This window comes from Micrasema longulum, unplaced genomic scaffold (genome assembly GCF_059751315.1).
Source record: "Micrasema longulum isolate JH-2025_06_02 unplaced genomic scaffold, ASM5975131v1 h1tg001857l, whole genome shotgun sequence".
NCBI classification, from domain to species: domain Eukaryota; kingdom Metazoa; phylum Arthropoda; class Insecta; order Trichoptera; family Brachycentridae; genus Micrasema; species Micrasema longulum.
In genome coordinates, this window is record NW_028279031.1 from 62673 (window position 1) to 82257 (window position 19585).

The following is a 19585-nucleotide window of genomic DNA, read 5'->3' on the forward strand; positions in this document are numbered from 1 at the left end:
ACTGTCGTCTGGTGTCGGCTGAACCGGCGCAAATCGACGTTTACCTGTACTCAATAATTACTATGCCTGCCCCCTGCACGAGATGTTTTCATTAAATCCCAACACAAATTTACAGGGTCTTAACTAGAAGCTCTATTGTCCCCAATCCCGAGATAAACTTCCTTTCCAGCGGGGTAGTTTCAGCCTGGAATAAATTGCCAAGCCTAGCTGTCCATTCCATTTGGGTCAACCAGTTCAAAAGCCATTTGGATGCCTTTTTATGATATGATATAGGCGCTATCAGCAGCGGCTGCCTGTCCATAATGAACAATAATAATATTTGAACTTAAGATGTCTCTGAATGTGTTTCAATCTTAGAGTTAATACCTGATAGAGTCGCCCAAACGGAGAGAAACCATTCTATGATTATTGAACATTAAGTTGACGGCAGATTAGCGCAATACGACAGACTTGCGTAGAGAATGAAGAATTCCAGCCCAACCCGGAATTAAATTTAAAAAATGTTTTCGTGCACACGTGAATATTTAAAAATTTTGGAGTAGAATGAAATATCTCAAAAACGCACGCAACAATAAATAAAAATGTTAAAAATAGTATTCATTTTAAAGTCGTAAATAATGACGCCACTCCTTATATCTACGTGTAGTATTTCCGCTTTAAGCCCCCGCAACGTTTTGACCGTAGAAAAAAAAGAGTATAATTTGTATAATTTGACATTTCAACCAGAGACTATGTCAACTTTCTAGGTTTTTCTAAATCGAAACGTTCGTAAATACAACCATAACATAGAAATGAGCAAATTACGATCAACTAAACGAAGTAATCAAAGCAATATTCCATAGATTCTTGTCAGGTCGGTATAAGTAAGAACGCCAACCGTTTCATGACGTCACTACTGAAAAGTGACACACTGATTACAGTCATTTGGCGCGGTATTTGATAAATGTAACCTTAAAAAATCATATCTTTGTAAATAAAAATATATAATTTTGCTTAGTTAAATAGTACGCTAATAGAAAAAATAAATTAGAAAACAGTGGAATTCCTCATTGTGAGCGCAAACCGAAACCATCCATTACCCGCTTTTTTCCATGCAATTATTACTCTGAGAATAATTAGTCCGAGGTTTTAATTATTTTGGTGTTTTTCTTCAATTTAGCCGACGCAACAACTGATCCTGGCCGGGACGTCCGCTGGCGACCTAAAACTATACAACTTATCCACTGGTCAAGAGGAAGGAACATATCAACTTCACGACTCCTATATTTACCATATGCAGGTGATACTTGAAAACTATAAACTTTTTTTATATTTTATTTCGGTGTCCGAATCTTCGTAAACTAATACCTGAAATATACCCTCTTGGGATTTCGTCTAAAGAGGATGTCTCAACTAAAGTTGTTTCCATTGTTAAAAAAGCTTACCAAATGCCGGGCTTCATTTTAAGAACTTCCAAACCTTTTAAAAAACCAAATACATTAAAAACTTTATACAACACTTTTGTACGCAGTAATTTGGAGTTTGCACCCGTCGTGTGGAGCCCACAGTACATAACAAACATAGAAAGGATTGAAAATGTTCAACGAAAATTTTTAAAATACCTACATTATAAAAACAATAAAACGCTTTGCACTTACAGCCAATCTGCCAAACAAAATGGATTTTTTAACCTTAAAAATAGACGCACTGTATCTGAGTTATGCTATTTTATTTTATTTTATTAACATAAACGGCAAATCTGCCTTTTACAAATATTTATAATATTAACATATTTGTATTTATATCCCTACAGAGATGAGGTAGATTTTTTTTCAAATTCAGGATTATGGATATTCGAGCGTTTACAGGGCTTATGACCTGTCATTGAAAATCCTGAATTTGAAAAAAATTCTACCTCATCTCTGTAGGGATATAAATAAAAATATATACCTACTCCCCCTTGGGAGAAAATCCAGATTTGTGTGTGTACAAGTACACGTACCAAAAATAATGTTAACATATTTTAAAATATATTTTTTTTTTTTTCAAAAACATGAATATTAAAAACAAGATTTAAAAAAAAAAAAAAAAACACCAAAAATTATACAAGATTTATATTTAAAAAAATAACCTAAAAATTATACAGCATATTCAGTAGAAAGTTTAAATAATAAAACATTCTACAGTAAAACAACAAGAAAATCATAAGGACTGTTTCACACAGCTAGGCAAAGTGAACAAAAAATTGTGTATGAAATGCATGAATAAATAAATATAATTACCATTCACCATCTTTGAAAAAGTTCAAAAGGTCTGTTCTATAGGAACAATAGCCTACACTAAATATATCAGATACATGGGAATAACTATTGCTGAGTTCATGAAGTCTATTTAATACTGCATTACAAGTATACACTGTCCGTAAATTGTTGCTACAAAACGGTGGCACCTGTCTAGTCATTATTCCAGGCACCCTGAAGTTGATGAGAGATAATAGTTCAGAGCAATCCCATATTGAATTCACAATTTTGAATAAATTTAAAAGGTCTATAATTTTTCTTCTATCGTTAAGTTTTAACAAATTTAATGTTTTTAGCAAAAAATCGTAATTTAAAAATTCATGACTGATTCTAAGTTTAAAATTTATATACCGTAAGAATTTTTTTTGGACTCTTTCAAGAGAATTTTGGTGACAGTCGTAGTAAGGAGTAAGGAGTCCATATTGTAGAGTTATACTCTAACTGGCTTCTCACTAATGAAGTATACATCAACTTCAAAGTGCCTATGTTTTTTAATTCCTTAGTCGCACGCAACATGAAGCCTAACATTTTAAATAAATAAATAACATAAATTATTAAATAATAAAGTAGACTCTTTTAACCTACTCTCCAAAGTTAATCTTAATGTCCCCTTTCGCGTGACAAGAAATAAGTATTTATTCCGTCTGCCAGTCTGTAGCGCTAACTATGCACAACACTCTTTCCTCTATCGTCCTTGCTCTAACTATAATGTTTTTTTTTCGTCTATTGATATATTTTACATACCCCTTAAGTTATTTAAAAATAAATTAAGACTTATTATTTCTAACTGCGATACGATCCCACTTACTATTTAATGATGCACCCTCCTGAACACTTACTCCCACACAAATACACATAAACGCATCCTTTTGTTGTAACACAATTTAATAATATGTATGATTTTTATTTAGAAACTTTGCTGGTCTGTCTTTAAACTGTTTTTTTTTTTTTAATGTTATTGTATCATTGTCGACTGTTTGTTTCTTTAAAATAAATAAATAAAGTAGCGAGTGATTGAGAAAAGCCGCGTTTACTTAACAAATGCGGTGTCCTATACACCATCAGGTGTGGATGAGAGTTTGCTGATGTAATTAGTTTAAAATTTGCCCCAACGACCATTTAGAAGGATGATGGGAATTTGCTCCAAAACAAACTGGGCAGCTGTCAAACTAAAAACATGTTTTTCTCTGTTATCCCGACTACCAATGAGCTACGGTTTCCCAAGAGAGTGGAGAAATTTAGATCTAAATAAACCCAACGCCTGTCTATAAACATTGTTAAATAAATAAATTGGCCACTTTAATTTCTCACTTAATTAAATAAAAATGAATGAATTATTCCAGGCAAATCGGCAAGGTTCTCTCCTTCTGGCTTCATCCTCCACCTGGCGGAGGCCCCTCTCCGGCATGTGGAACATGCGTCACTATACGTCCGAGTGAGTATCCTCTGTGAAAAGGTTTGCAGACCATTTGTTCTTCCAGAATGCGGGACAAATTTACCATTGATAATGTCTGATGATCGGTCTGTTGAACAGCCGACCAAGAGAGTCCAACTCTTTCCATGCTTCAGACACTTCCTCTCTAACTATGAATTGTAATTAATATTAGTATTTCCTTATAAATTTGCTGCAACAAATATAAATCTTAATACCTCCATGTTAACCGACCGGCTCTGTGCGTCGCCGGGGAGACGACGACGACTGACGCTTTCTGACCGCTTGCAGGCTCTCGCTCAACGACGAGGAGTACGTGGAGTTCAGCAAGCTGGCCGAGGAGCGCATCATCGGCACGCGGAGGGAAGTGGCGCGCGTGTACGACGTCAACACGGGCAAGCTGCTGCGCACGCTCACGCCCGCCCTCAGCAACCAGTACTCCAAGAACCGGGCCACCTTCAACCCCACGGACGAACTCGTGCTGTCGGGTAAATTTATTATCCTATCGATCAAATTTTTTAAAAATAACTTTTATTTTATTAAATAGTATTCGATCGTAGGCGACTCCTAAAGCGGAAGCTCTTATCCTTTATCTAAGCTTTTGTCTGGAATCCTCTTTCAAAACCTTTTTATATAATATAATAAGAAACATAGAAAAACAGGCGACCTTAAATAAAACCATCGACCTATTAATACACATCCTGAACCCTTCAAAATTATGACACTTAACTTGCGTATTTAATCTTTCTTTAACCGCCAGCCAGGTTTTGATGTGAGCTTGATATTTCATTCGAAACCACAATGCCTGATTGTGTCGTGAAAGCGTGAAAATCCGTTTTTATTTAGGTACTTGTTTATGATTGAATTCCAAAAAAAAAACGCCAAAAATAATGATGATTTATTAATACGAGAATGGTGTTTTTCTTCCGGCAGATGGTGTACTATGGGACATGAAAGGTGGCAAAGAGATCCACAAATTCGACAAGCTAAACCAATCCTTAAGCGGCGTCTTCCACCCGAATGGACTCGAAGTAAGATTTATTTGTTTATTTAATTAATCGAAATGCTGTTTTACAGCCCATTTGTTCGGAGTTTAGAATACATTAATTTGATGCGTGTTAAAGCAAAGATGGAAATCGCCACCTCTCTGAAATGAGAAACCAAAATACCATTGACATCTGCAAAGGTTTCGGACTGTAAATTTTGGTTCCGGTTGAAACTAGAACAGAAACCGAAATTTCGGTTCCAGTGCTAGGTAGCAAATAATTGTATTTCATTAATATTTTTGTCTCTTTTTTCTAGATAATTTCTAATACAGAAGTCTGGGACTTGCGAACATTTCATTTGCTGAGAACGGTTCCAACACTCAACAAATCCGAGGTGATGTTTGATTTTTAATTATTATTGTTATGAGGGGTGGGGTAGTTACAGTAAAACCCCTGTTTTTACGTTTTTCAAGGGAGCAACAAAAAAGTGTAAAACTGAAGAAATGAAAAATGTATTGAAAAAATTAAATTTCATTTAAATATAATTATTTTAAAAGGTTATATTGAATATACTGCTGAAAAATTGTAAGAACTGTCATGATTCATATTTACCAATGATATAATTAAAAATATTTTGTATTTTTTTAAACAATAATGCAATGTGTTATTTTTTATTGAATTAAAAAAAAAGCATAAATAATGTTATCTAGGTAATTAACCTTAAAAACACGAAAATAAAAAGTTGAATTTGCATAAAATGCATACAACAACTTTTTCCCTAAATATTGGGAAATTTCATTTATATAATATCACTTTTTTTTTAGTATGGCACCAAAAAATTTCAACTGTCATTTACATCAGAATTTCTTGCCAATTAATGTCAACCGAACACCAGTCCAGAGCTTACTTCTTCCACTCTTTGATTATGCGGATGTATGTTATCCACATGCTTACCCTGAATTGCTTGATATGTTGGAACAATTGCAGAATGTTTGTATACGTTATATCATTGATCTTCGCAAATTCTACCACATAACCGAGTATCGCACGCAACTACACTGGCTCAGCATCAGGCATAGAAGAAACATTCACATTCTATCACTTCTTCACAATATCCCACTTCGCCTGTTTATCTGAGAGAGCTCTTCCAACCTCTATCACAACACGGACTATATCTTAGTTCTAGTAACGAGAGAACCCTTTTAATACCCTGTCATCGCTCTAATTTTCTTGCCTCCTCTTTCACAGTAGTAGCCACTCGATTGTGGAATAATCTACCCACTGATGTTAGAGACGCCTTCACATTTAAGTCAAGATTGAAATGTCACCATCTAAATATTTAAATTGTTTCTTTATCTTTCTTCTTTCCTTCCCATCTCCTCTCCTCTCTTCATAGTGTAGTGTTCATTTTTATATATTTTTATTTTGTTAATCTTTGTTTTTAAATTTTGTATAAAATTGTAAGATTTAGTATGTCCATGTATTTGTAATTTTCTAAAACTGAACGGTTTGGGTAGGTAGAAAGAAATTGCCTTAAGGCAATATGCCGGCCCTTATATGTATATAAAGTGTTTAATAAATAAAATAAATATATTTTCCCTTGCAGATCACTTTTTCGCCGCTGGGCGGGGTGATGTATTCCCTGTTTGTGGAGCAAGACCAGGATCAAGACTCGTGCCAGTACGAGTCCAGCTTCAAGACGCTGGACTCCTACGATTACTCCAGCATCGGTGAGCCTCCTTTCTTGGCTTTAATTCAAATCATTTATAGGATATCGAGTTTGGGTTTCACGACTCGTCGGATAAGGACCGGAGACAAACGGCGAAGCTGTCGCTGAGCCTGACCGGAGACTCTCGGTCTTGCAACACTGCGGGAACGGTGAGAAAGGGGCGACTCGATATAGGCATTTAAAGTATTTAACGGGCACTATAACTGCATTTTGTGTGAATTTACATCTTGCACACCTTATAATAAACCGATTGCATTTGAAACAGGCGTGTGTCATTCGTTCATTTGAAAAGATCGAATCAATCAAAGACTGGTTCCAAAAATGATCGAATCAATTCCCAGGTCGGGGTGAGAATCTAGTCAAGTCCAAAATTGACATTTTGAGGTTTTATCAAAAACAAATTCAATAAAAAATTCCGACATTCATGTAATTATAATTACGTTCGTTCATAAGCATCAACTCTTTTAACCTTTACACCAGTAAAGTCAATAAATTAGAACTAAATATTTAAAAATGCAAAATAATGTCATTTCATAGAACAAAACAACCGATTTCTTTCGAGTACCTAATAAAAAACTCCAAAATTGATCTAGTCAAGTCCATCAGAGATTTAGGAGTTGTTTTGGACTATAAACTGACATACAACGAGCATATAGATAATACAGTAAATAAATCACGGAAATTACTCGGCTTCATTAACAGAATATCCTCTGATTTTACTAATATCCGTACAATCAAAACTCTTTTTTGCTCGACTGTTCGCCCTCTTCTAGAATATGCCTCCTAGAATAGTGGTCTGGTCTCCATTCTATGTCAATCGCATAAATCACATTGAATCAGTCCAACACCGCTCGCTTTGAAAAGTAGCGCGGACTAGAGAGAGGTCATTATTCTTATGCTGATATCGAGTCGATGTGAAATATTTCTAGTCTACAAAAACGTAGAACTAATATTGACTCCATATACATGTTCGGCATACTAAATGGTATAATCGATGTTCCATCATTACTGGGACAAGTAAAATTCCATATTCCGACTCGCAGGTTGAGAAACAATGAAGTACTGTTCATCGATCATCACAGAACAAACTATGGTCTTAACTGAAGACAAGATCATCTGGACTCTTTTGGTTTAAGTTTACAAGGATTTAAACGAGCACTAAATAAATAGTCCAGATCTTGTCTCGGTGTCCCTTATGTTTGTCAATGCTTCTTTTCTTTTATTAAAATGTTTTAAACTATTATTTTATTGTAATATTTAAACCCTATAAATTGTATAAATGGACAATGTCTGTTAATAAATAAATAAATTAGCAACAAATAACGATTTTCCTTATGGACTTTTGATTGTTTATCTAGCATGCTGGCTTATTAATATTATACATACCTTATGATCGAAAATAAACGGGAATTTGGCAAAGAATTGAGTTATTGCCCTTAGGGTGTACTAATATTTAGAATCAGTAAGTAAATTCTCCTATAATTGGGTGATTGATTTGGCCGTGCTTTGTCCAATCATTTGATGAATTTCCATCCGCAGCGACCATCGACGTGAAGCGGAACATCTGGGCCTTGGGCGTGGCGGGCTGGGGCGGCCAGATCGCCCTGGCGGAGAACATCAGCGAGTACGAGACCATCCAGGAGAGCCTGCTCAAGGTCTATGAGGTCGGGCGACGCAGGGACCAAGATGACGACGCGGTAAGTCCACCGTTCCGGCCGGCGCCACTGACAAATGGCAGAAATCATACAGTTTTGCCATTTAAAAGCGTCATTCTTTCAAAATGTATTTATTTATCTAACACTTTATATACATACATATAAGGGCGGGCAAATTGCAAAAAAAAATATATTCTCTATTTTTATCAAGTCACTACCCCTAAAAATTAACATTTTAGAGAAGGGAATTTGGAAGTCTAGGCATTAACAAGGCTTATGACGTGTCATTGGCCACTTATAAATATGGAATATTTATTTATATTTATAAATTATTGAAAAGGAATTTTCAAACAGTGTCTCCATGTTTTTTTTTTTCAATGTCTGAACTTTAGAATGTTTTTTGCTTGGGGTAACACAATGTTACATCATCGCGCACAAAGGAATTATTTACCGCAGTCTTTTAAGGGTTTAACCCTTTTTTATAAAAATATAGATTGCATAGAATTAGTGGTTTTCAAAATCAAATCATGTCACCGATCAAAGGTCTGCGGTTCGAATCCCACTCTATTCCAACTTTATTTCTTTTTTCTAATAGTGAGTTATTCATCTCCGAATATTGATGCATCCGAAGGGGTTTTCCGGAGCAAGATTCTCCTACTATTTTGACAAGAGTCTCTTTGTGTATTTTTTGTCTTTTTATAATATGTACGTATTAAATTTTAATTTGGAATGTATATGTTATTTATAAAGAAAAAAAAAACAAAAAATTGTTTACGACTCGTTGAAAATGGCCCTTAAATTTAAATATTTTGGATAAGAACCCAGGAAAATAAACACAGTTTTTCAGGGCCAGACCGCGAAACTTCAGATGAACATTCCTCAAGGTAAGCTTTAAAAAAATCTTAATTAAGTTTTTCCAAAAAGTCACATTTAAAAAAAAAAATATTACCTCAAAATGCAATAAATCCTTAATTTATCAGACAAGCAGTCCCTCCACAAACCCATACCCCTCTCCCACCCAGCCACTTCACTTGTCCGCGTCTGGTGCGTATCGCTTCGTTGGTCAAATACGTTTTTGTTTCAATTTTTTTTGTTGAGGAGGGGTTGGGGATTGCGGAAGGGATGCTAGTCCTATAAATTAAAGATTTACTCCATTTTGAGATTATAATTTTTTTTTTCTTAAATGACTTTTTGGAAAAATTTTATTAGGATTTTTTTAAATGCTTACCGCGAGGAATATTCCTCTGAAGTTTCGCAGTTTGGCCCTGAAAAACGTGTAAAATAAAAATTTACAAATGAAAGGATATTTTCGTTCTGCTTTTCACGCTGTCCGAGTTTATTTATGAAATTCTGTTACTTTTCAGGAAGAAGACGAAGAAGAGGAAGTCGGAAACTCCGACAATGAAGGATCTGACTCGGGTTCTGATAATGAAGGTACGTAGCAGGAGGGTGCGCTGAGGTTTACGATCAGTCACTCGGTACTAGACTATCTAGTCTTTCTTATACATCAATAATATTGTATTGCTACTATGAACACAGAAATTAACTAAAAAGCAATTTTATACCATCTTGTCAGCTTAGATTAATAACCTAATAGTCGCTCGCACGGAGAAAAACAGTTTTTTAATTATTGACCACGAAGTAAGCTACGGATTACAGCGATACAATTTGAGATGCGTTGAGAATTGCGAGCGCATACCGAAACCGTCCATTTCACGTTTGTTGTTAAACCAAAAACCGAGCTAAAACTAAACTAAAAATTTGAAACGCCTTCATTTTATTCGATAGTGCGTAAGGGCTTCTCTAGATAATTATTACTCAGAGAAACCGTTTTAATATATTATGGAAAATAAACTAGGATCGTTATCAATATTAAACTCATACAGTCAAACTTGGTTATAACAATCACGGAAACAGCCAGATCTCGGATATAATGAGAAAACATTAGTTGACATTTCAGTTTGTGCTTTTCTCCGTACATTTATTCACTTTTATAACGAGCTACTTCTCGGACATACTGAACAAAAATATTGTCAACAGTCGAGCGAAAACTCTTCAATTGTTAAAAAATTATTCCGCTATTGTAAATTTTCAGGGTGCCTAATTTACACCCTTTTTTAAGTTATTTAATTTTTTTCATTTCTCTTTCAGGGTCGGGGCTGTTCGAGGACGACGCGCTCGCGGACCTCGTGGACGCCGACGCGTCCTCGGACGAGAGCGGCGCCGACGCCAACAACGACGGCAACTCGGACGACAACAGCACCACGAGCTACGACTCGGCCGACGAGGACGACGTCGACCGCAACTGGGTGCCGCCCGTGCCGCGCCAACGCTCCTTCCGCAACCGGCTGCAGAGGCGGCGCAGCCGGAGGCGGCGCAACGAGCCGCCCGAGGTGCAGCCCGACGACAACGACAACGACGAGGCCAACGACAATGACAATGACGAAGCTGAGGCCAATGACAATGACGACGAGGCCAATGACAATGACGCCGAGGACGAACCCAACAATGACGAGCCGAGCAACGAAGAGGCGCAGAGCGAAAACGATAATGAAGTGAATAATGAAGAAAGCAGTGAACGCTGTTGATATAAAATAAACTGTTTATAAATAATTATTTATATTAGTCCCTTGTTCCATTCCATAATCTGTATTACAATCGGAAGGTTAGGCTTAGCGTATCTTTGTGGTTAGTTCGGTCACTTTAACCACAGCAAAAAACAGTGTTTTAATTCAGTGAACTTTCGCAAGAGCACAAAAACAGAGGTTAGTTCAGTCAACTTTCACGAGAGCAAAAAACAATGGTTAATTCAGTCAACCTTTGCGAGAGTTAAAAACACCGGTTAATTCAGTAAATTTTCACAAAACCAAAAAACTTAAAGATGAACCCTGTAAATGCCCAGACATCCATATTCCCTTCTCAAAAATTTATGCCCTTTCTGTTGCAACAAATTTAGATCTGAATAACTGAACTCTTTCAACTAGAATCTTTAAAATTATATTTTATGGGGAACAGGATATCAAAATGACATAAACAGACTACAAAGACAGCGAAATAAAATATTAAAATTAGTATACGACCTTCCCTATCTAACAGCAACTAGAGAAATTTTAAACAAACTAATCAATTAAATATAACTAAACTCTTTCAACTAGAATCATTAATATTTATCCATAAATATCATAACAAAAAAATACGTAAATAATACCAGGGTCATTTTCACTATATGTCCATAAGCATTCGGCAAACTAACAAAAATGAATAAAACACACGAATGAGTAAAATATGTGTACACGAAAACATGAATACATTATTGCACGGTCATAAACACTTCCAACGTTTTATTCTCCCGACGCCATATGCAAGTAGGCGCTGGGGTCGTTTGGTCCCCCCGTTCGGATCATGCGTAATTTTTGGATGCTTCGAAAGGTTAAGATGATGTGTGTGAAATAGGCTATTCCCCGCCGGGTATCATGCAGCTGGAGTGTCTATTTGGAAATTCTTGTAATAATGAACAGACTTTACATTACTCCATTGAAGTGGGTAAAAACGCCGGATCGCTGGCAAGGCTGAGGAAGTAGAGCTCCTGATTACAGAGGGCAGGGCGTACGGGCATTGAGACTAGACATAACTACGAAGTGTCTGATTACTGTCGCGAGACAACTCGATATGGTCCAACCTCTGCTTGTATACAGATTTAGAATGACACGAAAGAGACGATAAACTCGTATGGATGTTTGAACTGTGAAATTTGTGGTGAAAATTCAGTCTTGAAGTTGAGAGAACATTTTCCAAAAATTGTACATTTTTATAAAAATAAATAATTTGTTTTAATTTACCTTCTTTTTATTTGTCTGTATTATGTATATCGCGAGCATACATTTTATCAACCATCAAACTAAGCCAATTTAAAAAATATTAAAATTTGTAACTATCAAACTAAGCTAATTAAAAAATATATTTATTTTATCCACTATCAAACTAAGCCAATAAAAAAAAGTACTTTATCAACTAACAAACTAAGCCATTTTGAAAAAACAAATATATTTTATCAACTATAAAAAACTAAGCCAATTTGAAAAAAATAATATTTTGTCATCTGTCAAACTAAACCAATTAAAAAAATATATTAACTATCATACTAAGCCAATAAAAAAATATATCAACTGTCAAACTAAGCCAATTAAAAAAATATATCAACAATCAAACTAAGCCAATTTAAAAAAATATTTATTTTATCCTCTATTAAACCAAGCCAATTTAAAAAAGTATATTATCAACTAAATTAAATATTTAACAACTATCAAGATAAGCTAATTAAAAAAAAAAAAATCAACTCTCAAACTAACCCAACCTAAAAAAAATGTATTTTATCAACTATCACACTAAGCCAATGAAATTTTTTTTTTTTAACTATCTCAAACTAAGCCAATTAAAAATATTTTTTTTAAACTATCAAACTAAGCCAATTTGAAAAAAAATAATTTATTAACCATTAAACTAATCCAATCAAAAAAATATCAACTATCAAACTTGGAAAATTAAAAAAAAAAAAAACGATTTTATCAACTATCAAATTAAGCCAATTCAAAATAGTATTTTATCGATTATAAAACTAAGCCAATTAAAATAAAAAAATATTGCCTATCAAACTAAGCCAATTTGAAAAAAAAATATATTTCATCTACCATCAAACTATGACATTAAAAATAAACAACTAGCAAACTTGGCAAATTAAAAAAAAAGTATTTTGTCAACTATCAAACTGTCATTTTGAAAAAAAAAATATCAAGTATCAAACTAAGCCAATTATAAAAAAATTATCAAGTATCAAACTAAGCCAATTATAAAAAAATTATCAACGATCAAACTAAGCGAATAAAAAAAAACAATTATCAAAACTAAGCTGATATGAAAAAACAAATATCATCAACTATCTAACTAAGTCTCGCTAATCTCGCGTAGTTTGTATGTAAATACGCGAGATGAAAGCTTTTTCTTCGGCCGCGATACCGTTTGGAATATCACCCAGGGGTGCTATTCTGAACCGCTCTAGCGGCACAAGAAAACAGTTTTTCTCGTGTATTTTGTAAGTAAATACGCGAGATAATGCGGCTGCAAGCGCGTTTGGAATACCAGCCCAGTAGCTCAATCACAAATAACTATCGACGTGATAACAATTTCTCACCATGGCTGTTGATCGTATTCGCGATCACAATGGAACATCCGTGAACACCTAGTAGTAAATGTCAAAATATTTACGTTTCGCGACGTATAATCCTGCTGCGCAATCACATATTTGAATTTCTCCGGTGTAAATATGGAAAATATTCCAAAACTGCTATTTTTATTTATTATTTATCACGCTATTTATTGCATTTAGCCGGTGCGCCGGTTGGCGAGCCAAATGTCAAGAAAAGTAGTCGCCATAGTAATTGTAATTTAATGTTCACTTTTTTGTATTAGATACTCCTTACTATTTTGCATATGCAATATAGTGTGTTATTTTTTATAGTAAACGCAGATTTTTCGCCAGTGAACTGTATTTATTTACGAGGAAAACAAAAAACAAACCGACACGAGCGTTGACTTAGAGATTACACACGCGTTGACTTATGACTGCGATAACTTAAGCATGTTCACTGTGATCGCTCAATTGCTAGCATGTTTTTAAGCACGTCGATAGTTATTTGTGATTGAGCTACTGGGGTGGTAATCTGAACGCAAAAGCGCGCGTAGAATCTGCACTTTTAACGCGTATTTACGTACTAAATACACGGTGACAGCGATCTCTTCGCGCGCTATTCCGTTCAGAATACCAGCCCAGCAAAGGCTGCCTACCTATAACAAATAATATAATAATAATGACAGATCATTAGCCCTGTAAATACCTAGACTCCCATATTGTCTTCTCAAAAAAGGTTTCCCTCTCTGTTGCAATAAATTTACACTGCAGTGTTTCGCCTACTGCTCCTGGCCCGGCACTTAAATGGATATAAAATATGAAATGTAATATATATAAAAAGAGTAGTGTTCTTATATATAAAACAATAATATCTCCATACATAAATTACTGTTCTTTCATTATTTTTTTATGTAATGAAGGAGAAATTAAAAATATACAAATTCTTCAAAATAAGGCGATGAGGCAAAAGAAATAACTATTCTAATGAAGCAATTTTTGTACATTAAATAATTAAGGGGATGAATAAGATAAAAATAATAATAAAATTTAACCAACAATGTCATACATATGAAACAAGAGGTAAAAAAAGATAAGATTAGCAATGAGGAGAAAAACTGAATCTCAAAACTCATTGCACAAGGGATTGAAGCTGTACAGTGCGTTACCTGAAGAAATAAAGGAGATAGAAAAAATCAAAATATTAAAAATTAATTTGAAAAAATATATTTATGAGAATTTTTGATAAAAAATTTGTAATATCATTAAAAGTTGAGAACTAACTTAATAAAGCATAAATAAATTAAGCGTAAGTCTGATCACCTTACCTTCATATAACAAATGATCTAGATGCGCTGTATTTGGTTATCAATGGAGTCCCCTATGCACCGTCGTGTGCGGAAAGGGGAATTATTCTAAAAAAATATATATTATTCAAAAATAACCCGTGGAAATTTTATTTGATATATTTGGGATTTTTACAGCTTATTACATAAACAAAATGAGTAGAAATATATTAACAATACTTGAGCCGATTAAAAAAAATCCACTGTAAATCTAATGACACATAATATATAAGAAAAGAGTTTACGTAATTGTATGTGTGTGACGTTTGCATTCATGTGTGTGTGAATGTGTGTATGCGTGAATGAATGAGGTAGTGGGTGCGTGTGTGTGGGTGCGTAAGTATAAAAAATAATAGTTTAAAACTTGTAATCATATTAAAAATGGTACAAGAAAGAGCTTGGTAAAAATATTGATTATTTAAAAACAAAATAAAAAAAATAGTTTATACGTACTTTCGAAACCTTTTTGTTAAAATGTAAATCAAGAAATGTCATATATTGTTACAATATTTGAGTTTGTCCAAATGTTCGTAGACAAAAGACTGGATTTCACCCCCTCGGGAGTCATTAAGATTAACAAATTACAACAGGGATGGAGAATACCTTAAATAAGGGAATATTGAAGTCTAGGCATTTACAGGGCTTATGACCTGTCATTGGCTGGTTTAAATGGCCACTTTACACACTGTGTAACATTCACCATTTTGCCTATGTTTGAACATCCATATTTCTTCTTATTGAAAGTATTCTCCATCCCTGTTGTTATTTGTTAATCTTAATGACTCCCAAAGGGGGTGAAATCCAGTCTTTTGTCTACGAACATTTGGACAAACTCAAATATTGTAATGAAACCAACTGGTCCAAGAAGAAGTTTAAAAAATGAAAAATTGTTTTCAGGCGTTGCCTAGTATGGGAAATAATTCAGTCAGATGAATCTCTTCGCAACAATAAAGGTCTCAGCTCTTTAACTTCACTAAATTCAACAAATGGAAGAATTGAAGAAATATGGATGTTCAAACATAGGCAAAATAGTGAATGTTACACAGTGTGTAAAGTGGCCACTAAAACCAGCCAATGACAGGTCATAAGCCCTGTAAATGCCTAGACTTCCATATTTCCTTATTTTAGGTATTCTCCATCCCTGTTGTAATTTGTTAATAGTTATATATTGTGTTTTTTGAAAGTATGTTAAATTTCAAAACCGTATTCTGAAAAAAAAGCATTTTATTTTAAAATTGAACTGATACACACTGAATGAATAATGTGCGACGAGTCCCATACAATACGAGTACGGTAGGTAACCACAAAATGCAGTAAATACAATGCAATATCAACAATAAAACAAGGAAATGCCTGTTCTCCGTTTTATTAAAAACATCTGTTGTAGTTTAAAGGTGAAATTGACCCGCCTTCAACCCTTCATTGCCTATTCTGCCTAGGCGTGTAGTATTACGTACACTTGATTAAACCCTTTAGTGACCGACGGCAGGTGTGACGTCGCGCCATTAATCAGAACGGGGATGAGATGAGGGGGTTAGAGTGTAATTAATTACAGGCGCGCGAGGTGTTAGACAAACTGTTTTTTTATCCATACTAATATTATAAATGAGATAGTGTGTTTTGTGAAAGACCGATCGACGTAATTTTTTGCATATGGATAGCCGGAAAGCCGAGAAGTGACATAGGCTACTTTTCGTCTAAAAAAAACATCTCATTCCCTCGGGAGAGACTAACAGATCGTCGTATTTTTACATAGCGACAGTTGGAGGATCGGCTATCGATACAGGATCCTTTTCCATCGAAGAAATTCACATAAAACGGAATGAATATATAATTTATTTATTTCTCCCTAATACCACGCGAACAAAGCCGCGGACGGATTATAGCTATAGTCCTTAAAATATAGCTTGATTAGAATGACAGTTTATTTATACTTTTACATTGTTTGTATTATTTTTTATACAGAATAATGTTGGGGTGTCCCGTGCCGAGGGAAACATTTTACAAAATGTGGAACATGCCTAAGATTAGCTATTTAACCAAGTTAACAAAATAATAACAATAAAAAAACGTAATTCATCCAATTTATCATTAACATAATAAACTAATGTCTGAGCACCCGATGACAAAATGACAAAATATATCTTAATTTGTTTTTTTTTATAATGTATTAATATTGTAAAAATATGTATATTTTATTGAATAAAGACTATAAAAAAAAAAAATAATAATAATAATAATAATAATAATAAAAAATAAAAAATAAATAAATGAAAAAAAAATTTTCTAAAAAATTATTTAAAAAAAAAAAAAAAACTAAAATAATCATAAAAAAACATACCCAATAGAACAAATTTCATAAACAGTACACACATTTTACCTATTTGGCTTGATCCACTTATCGATCCGTGCGCAACCCGACTCCACTATCCATTTCTTAATAGCAATTTTATATTGTGAGAACTTACTAATTGTCCTTATGGATAATGGAAGTAGAGTCAGCAATAGTGACGACATATTTTGTAGTGACGTCTAAGAACTGATTTATATTGACACACGAAAAATAATTCGTATTTGGCATGTTAATTTATTATTTATTTAATACAATACTTGACATATAAATCAACATAAATATATTAATCAGCTTAAAAACTAAAATAAACCTAATTATTAACGACGTTCTTACAAGGTTACATCATTTTACAAAAACTTTAGAGATGGGACAAATTGATCAATGTAAACTGATCGAATAAAAAAATAATTCAATTGATGTTGTTCATGAAAAAAGTATAAATGTCTTATTGTTTGGTGAATAATTGTCTTAAACACACTGTTATAGGCTTGTTTTTGCGTTTTTATATCAATTTTCGGAAACAGAGTTTCATGTTTGCATGAAAAATCGGATAACTTCGATTTGATCGGTACATGATCAGTGATCAGTAATTTCTCATCACTAGTGACATTAGTTTGGCAGCTGTCATTTTAATCAAGCTAAATTTTAAGGACTATAGTCTACATACTCGTATAAAAGGCAATGTTATCCTCGATATGTGTGTCTTCAATGGACTAAAAACTACTGGGCCGATTTACGTGCGGTTTTCGGCAAAATGATGTGCTTTGGCCTGTACATTTTTATAGCTCTTAAAATCTTCAATTTAAGTAATTTTTGGAGCATGAATGTTTTATCCATCATTTGCTAGATTTGACGAGAATGCACATTGCACATATAAAAAAATTGGGAGGATGTTATTTTTTTGAATATTAAAAAAATGTGTTTGAATATCTACAAGCAGCATTTGTTTTTTTATGAATCTCAATCAGATGCTTATCTAAAATTTCTACACTTTTATTTATTTTTACGTGACTTTTGGTAATGATAAAATAATATTAACTGACATTTAATACATTTTTGAAAATCACATTCCTACATAAAGTGCACTCCTGTTTGTAAAAGAGCTGAATTTGACATTTGCAAAAGAATTGTATAATTGAAAATTAATTATTCTAAGTTATGGATTTCAATCATCAACAAGTACCTAGGTACCTACTTACAAATGAAAAGTTACATCATCACTTTTACATTTATCCGAACGATTTTTACGCGCTCTCAAAACACAATCGGGCATTTCGGTTTCGAATTAAATGTCAAGCTCACGTCAAAACCCGGCTGGCGGAAAATAACGACTAAATAGGCGTCGAGCATGACTGAGCGTTTGGATATGTTAAGTGTCATAATTTTAGAGGGTTCAATGTACATTATGTGGTTAATGGTTTTATTTAAGAAAACCGAACCTGCTTCCATGTTGATGTAAAAGCATTATGAAACAAATTTTTGTAAGTATAATTAATAATGTTTTATCTGAAGAGAAAACGCGATCTGACTTTTCTTCACAAACACGTATTCTCGTATTTCCTCCCTCAGTTATGGCACTGGAGCAGTGATTTTTTACGCACTCCAGATATTTACAATTGGCGTTTTCCAATCTTTTTGTTTTTTTGATAAATGGTTTACTATGGGAACTAGAACTATCCAAAAACCCGTAAAAATGGCCAGTTTTATCCGCTGTCTTTGGGCGCACGGTATACTTATATAAATGTAAATAATTAAACTGCATTTTTGGAGCTGGTGTTAAAGGTGAGTAAGAAACGAATTGCTTAATTTTTCCGCAAAACTTTGCCAAGAGGGGCTTACGTTTTGACTAATTTATTTTGCTTAAATAAAAACACTTTAGCTCTTTCTGACAGGTAGAATAATTTTAATTGTTGGAAAATTTTACGCAAGATATTTTTTCTTACTCGAGAAAAATGATTTCACTTTTTCTTGATTAAGTTCATATTTATTAATCAGGATGATGTGCGGTGGAACAAAATGTTCTGTTTACCTTTTTCAAGTTGCCATTATAAAAATAGTTGGTTATTATATTTTTTCCGTCTGTTTTACTATCTTCCTGATTGTACGTATCGAGACGTTAAAGGAGCCGGCTTTGTAATCGCTCGGTAGATAAAGACAGACGATCGTTAAGCATACCGTCTCGGTAAATGTCAAAAGTTATATAGAAATCATTTTCGAGCGAGCATTTTTTGCTTGCTTGAATTGGGACTCGGGAGTTTATAATCGCTTTGAAGTGAGCACTTTTTATCACAGAAGCCTATTTAAAATATAAATGAGAACATACCGAAGTAGATACAGAAAATACAGAAGTTAAGCATACCGTCATATACAGATGAAGATAGCGTTCACAATAGGTTAAAGTTAATGATTTTGTGTCACAATCATTTTTGGTGACAAGTGGGGTTCCTCAAGGATCCCATTTAGGACCTATTTTATTTAGTATTTTTGTTAATGAGGTAATAAACAATTTTAAAGAAGTTAATATTTTGCTTTTTGCTGATAACTTAAAAATATATAAGAATATAAAGAATATTACTGATTGTTATATTTTTCAAGAAAATATAAATAGATTGTACAAGTGGTG

The 19585-nt window shown here is 33.8% G+C and overlaps 1 protein-coding gene across 1 annotated transcript in view; it reads left to right on the forward strand.

The window, feature by feature from the left end:
• The window catches only part of mahj (LisH and WD40 domain-containing protein mahjong), a 38603-nt gene extending 26724 nt beyond the window's left edge, over positions 1-11879 (forward strand). The window contains exons 21-29 of the mRNA XM_088238308.1: positions 1160-1279; positions 3623-3714; positions 4003-4199; positions 4645-4742; positions 5014-5091; positions 6304-6427; positions 7966-8123; positions 9446-9515; positions 10233-11879. Of these exons, the coding sequence (XP_088094434.1) occupies positions 1160-1279; positions 3623-3714; positions 4003-4199; positions 4645-4742; positions 5014-5091; positions 6304-6427; positions 7966-8123; positions 9446-9515; positions 10233-10669 (1374 nt within the window). The 3' untranslated portion in view covers positions 10670-11879. The remainder of the gene's footprint in view (positions 1-1159; positions 1280-3622; positions 3715-4002; positions 4200-4644; positions 4743-5013; positions 5092-6303; positions 6428-7965; positions 8124-9445; positions 9516-10232) is intronic.
• Positions 11880-19585: the final 7706 nt, after the last annotated feature.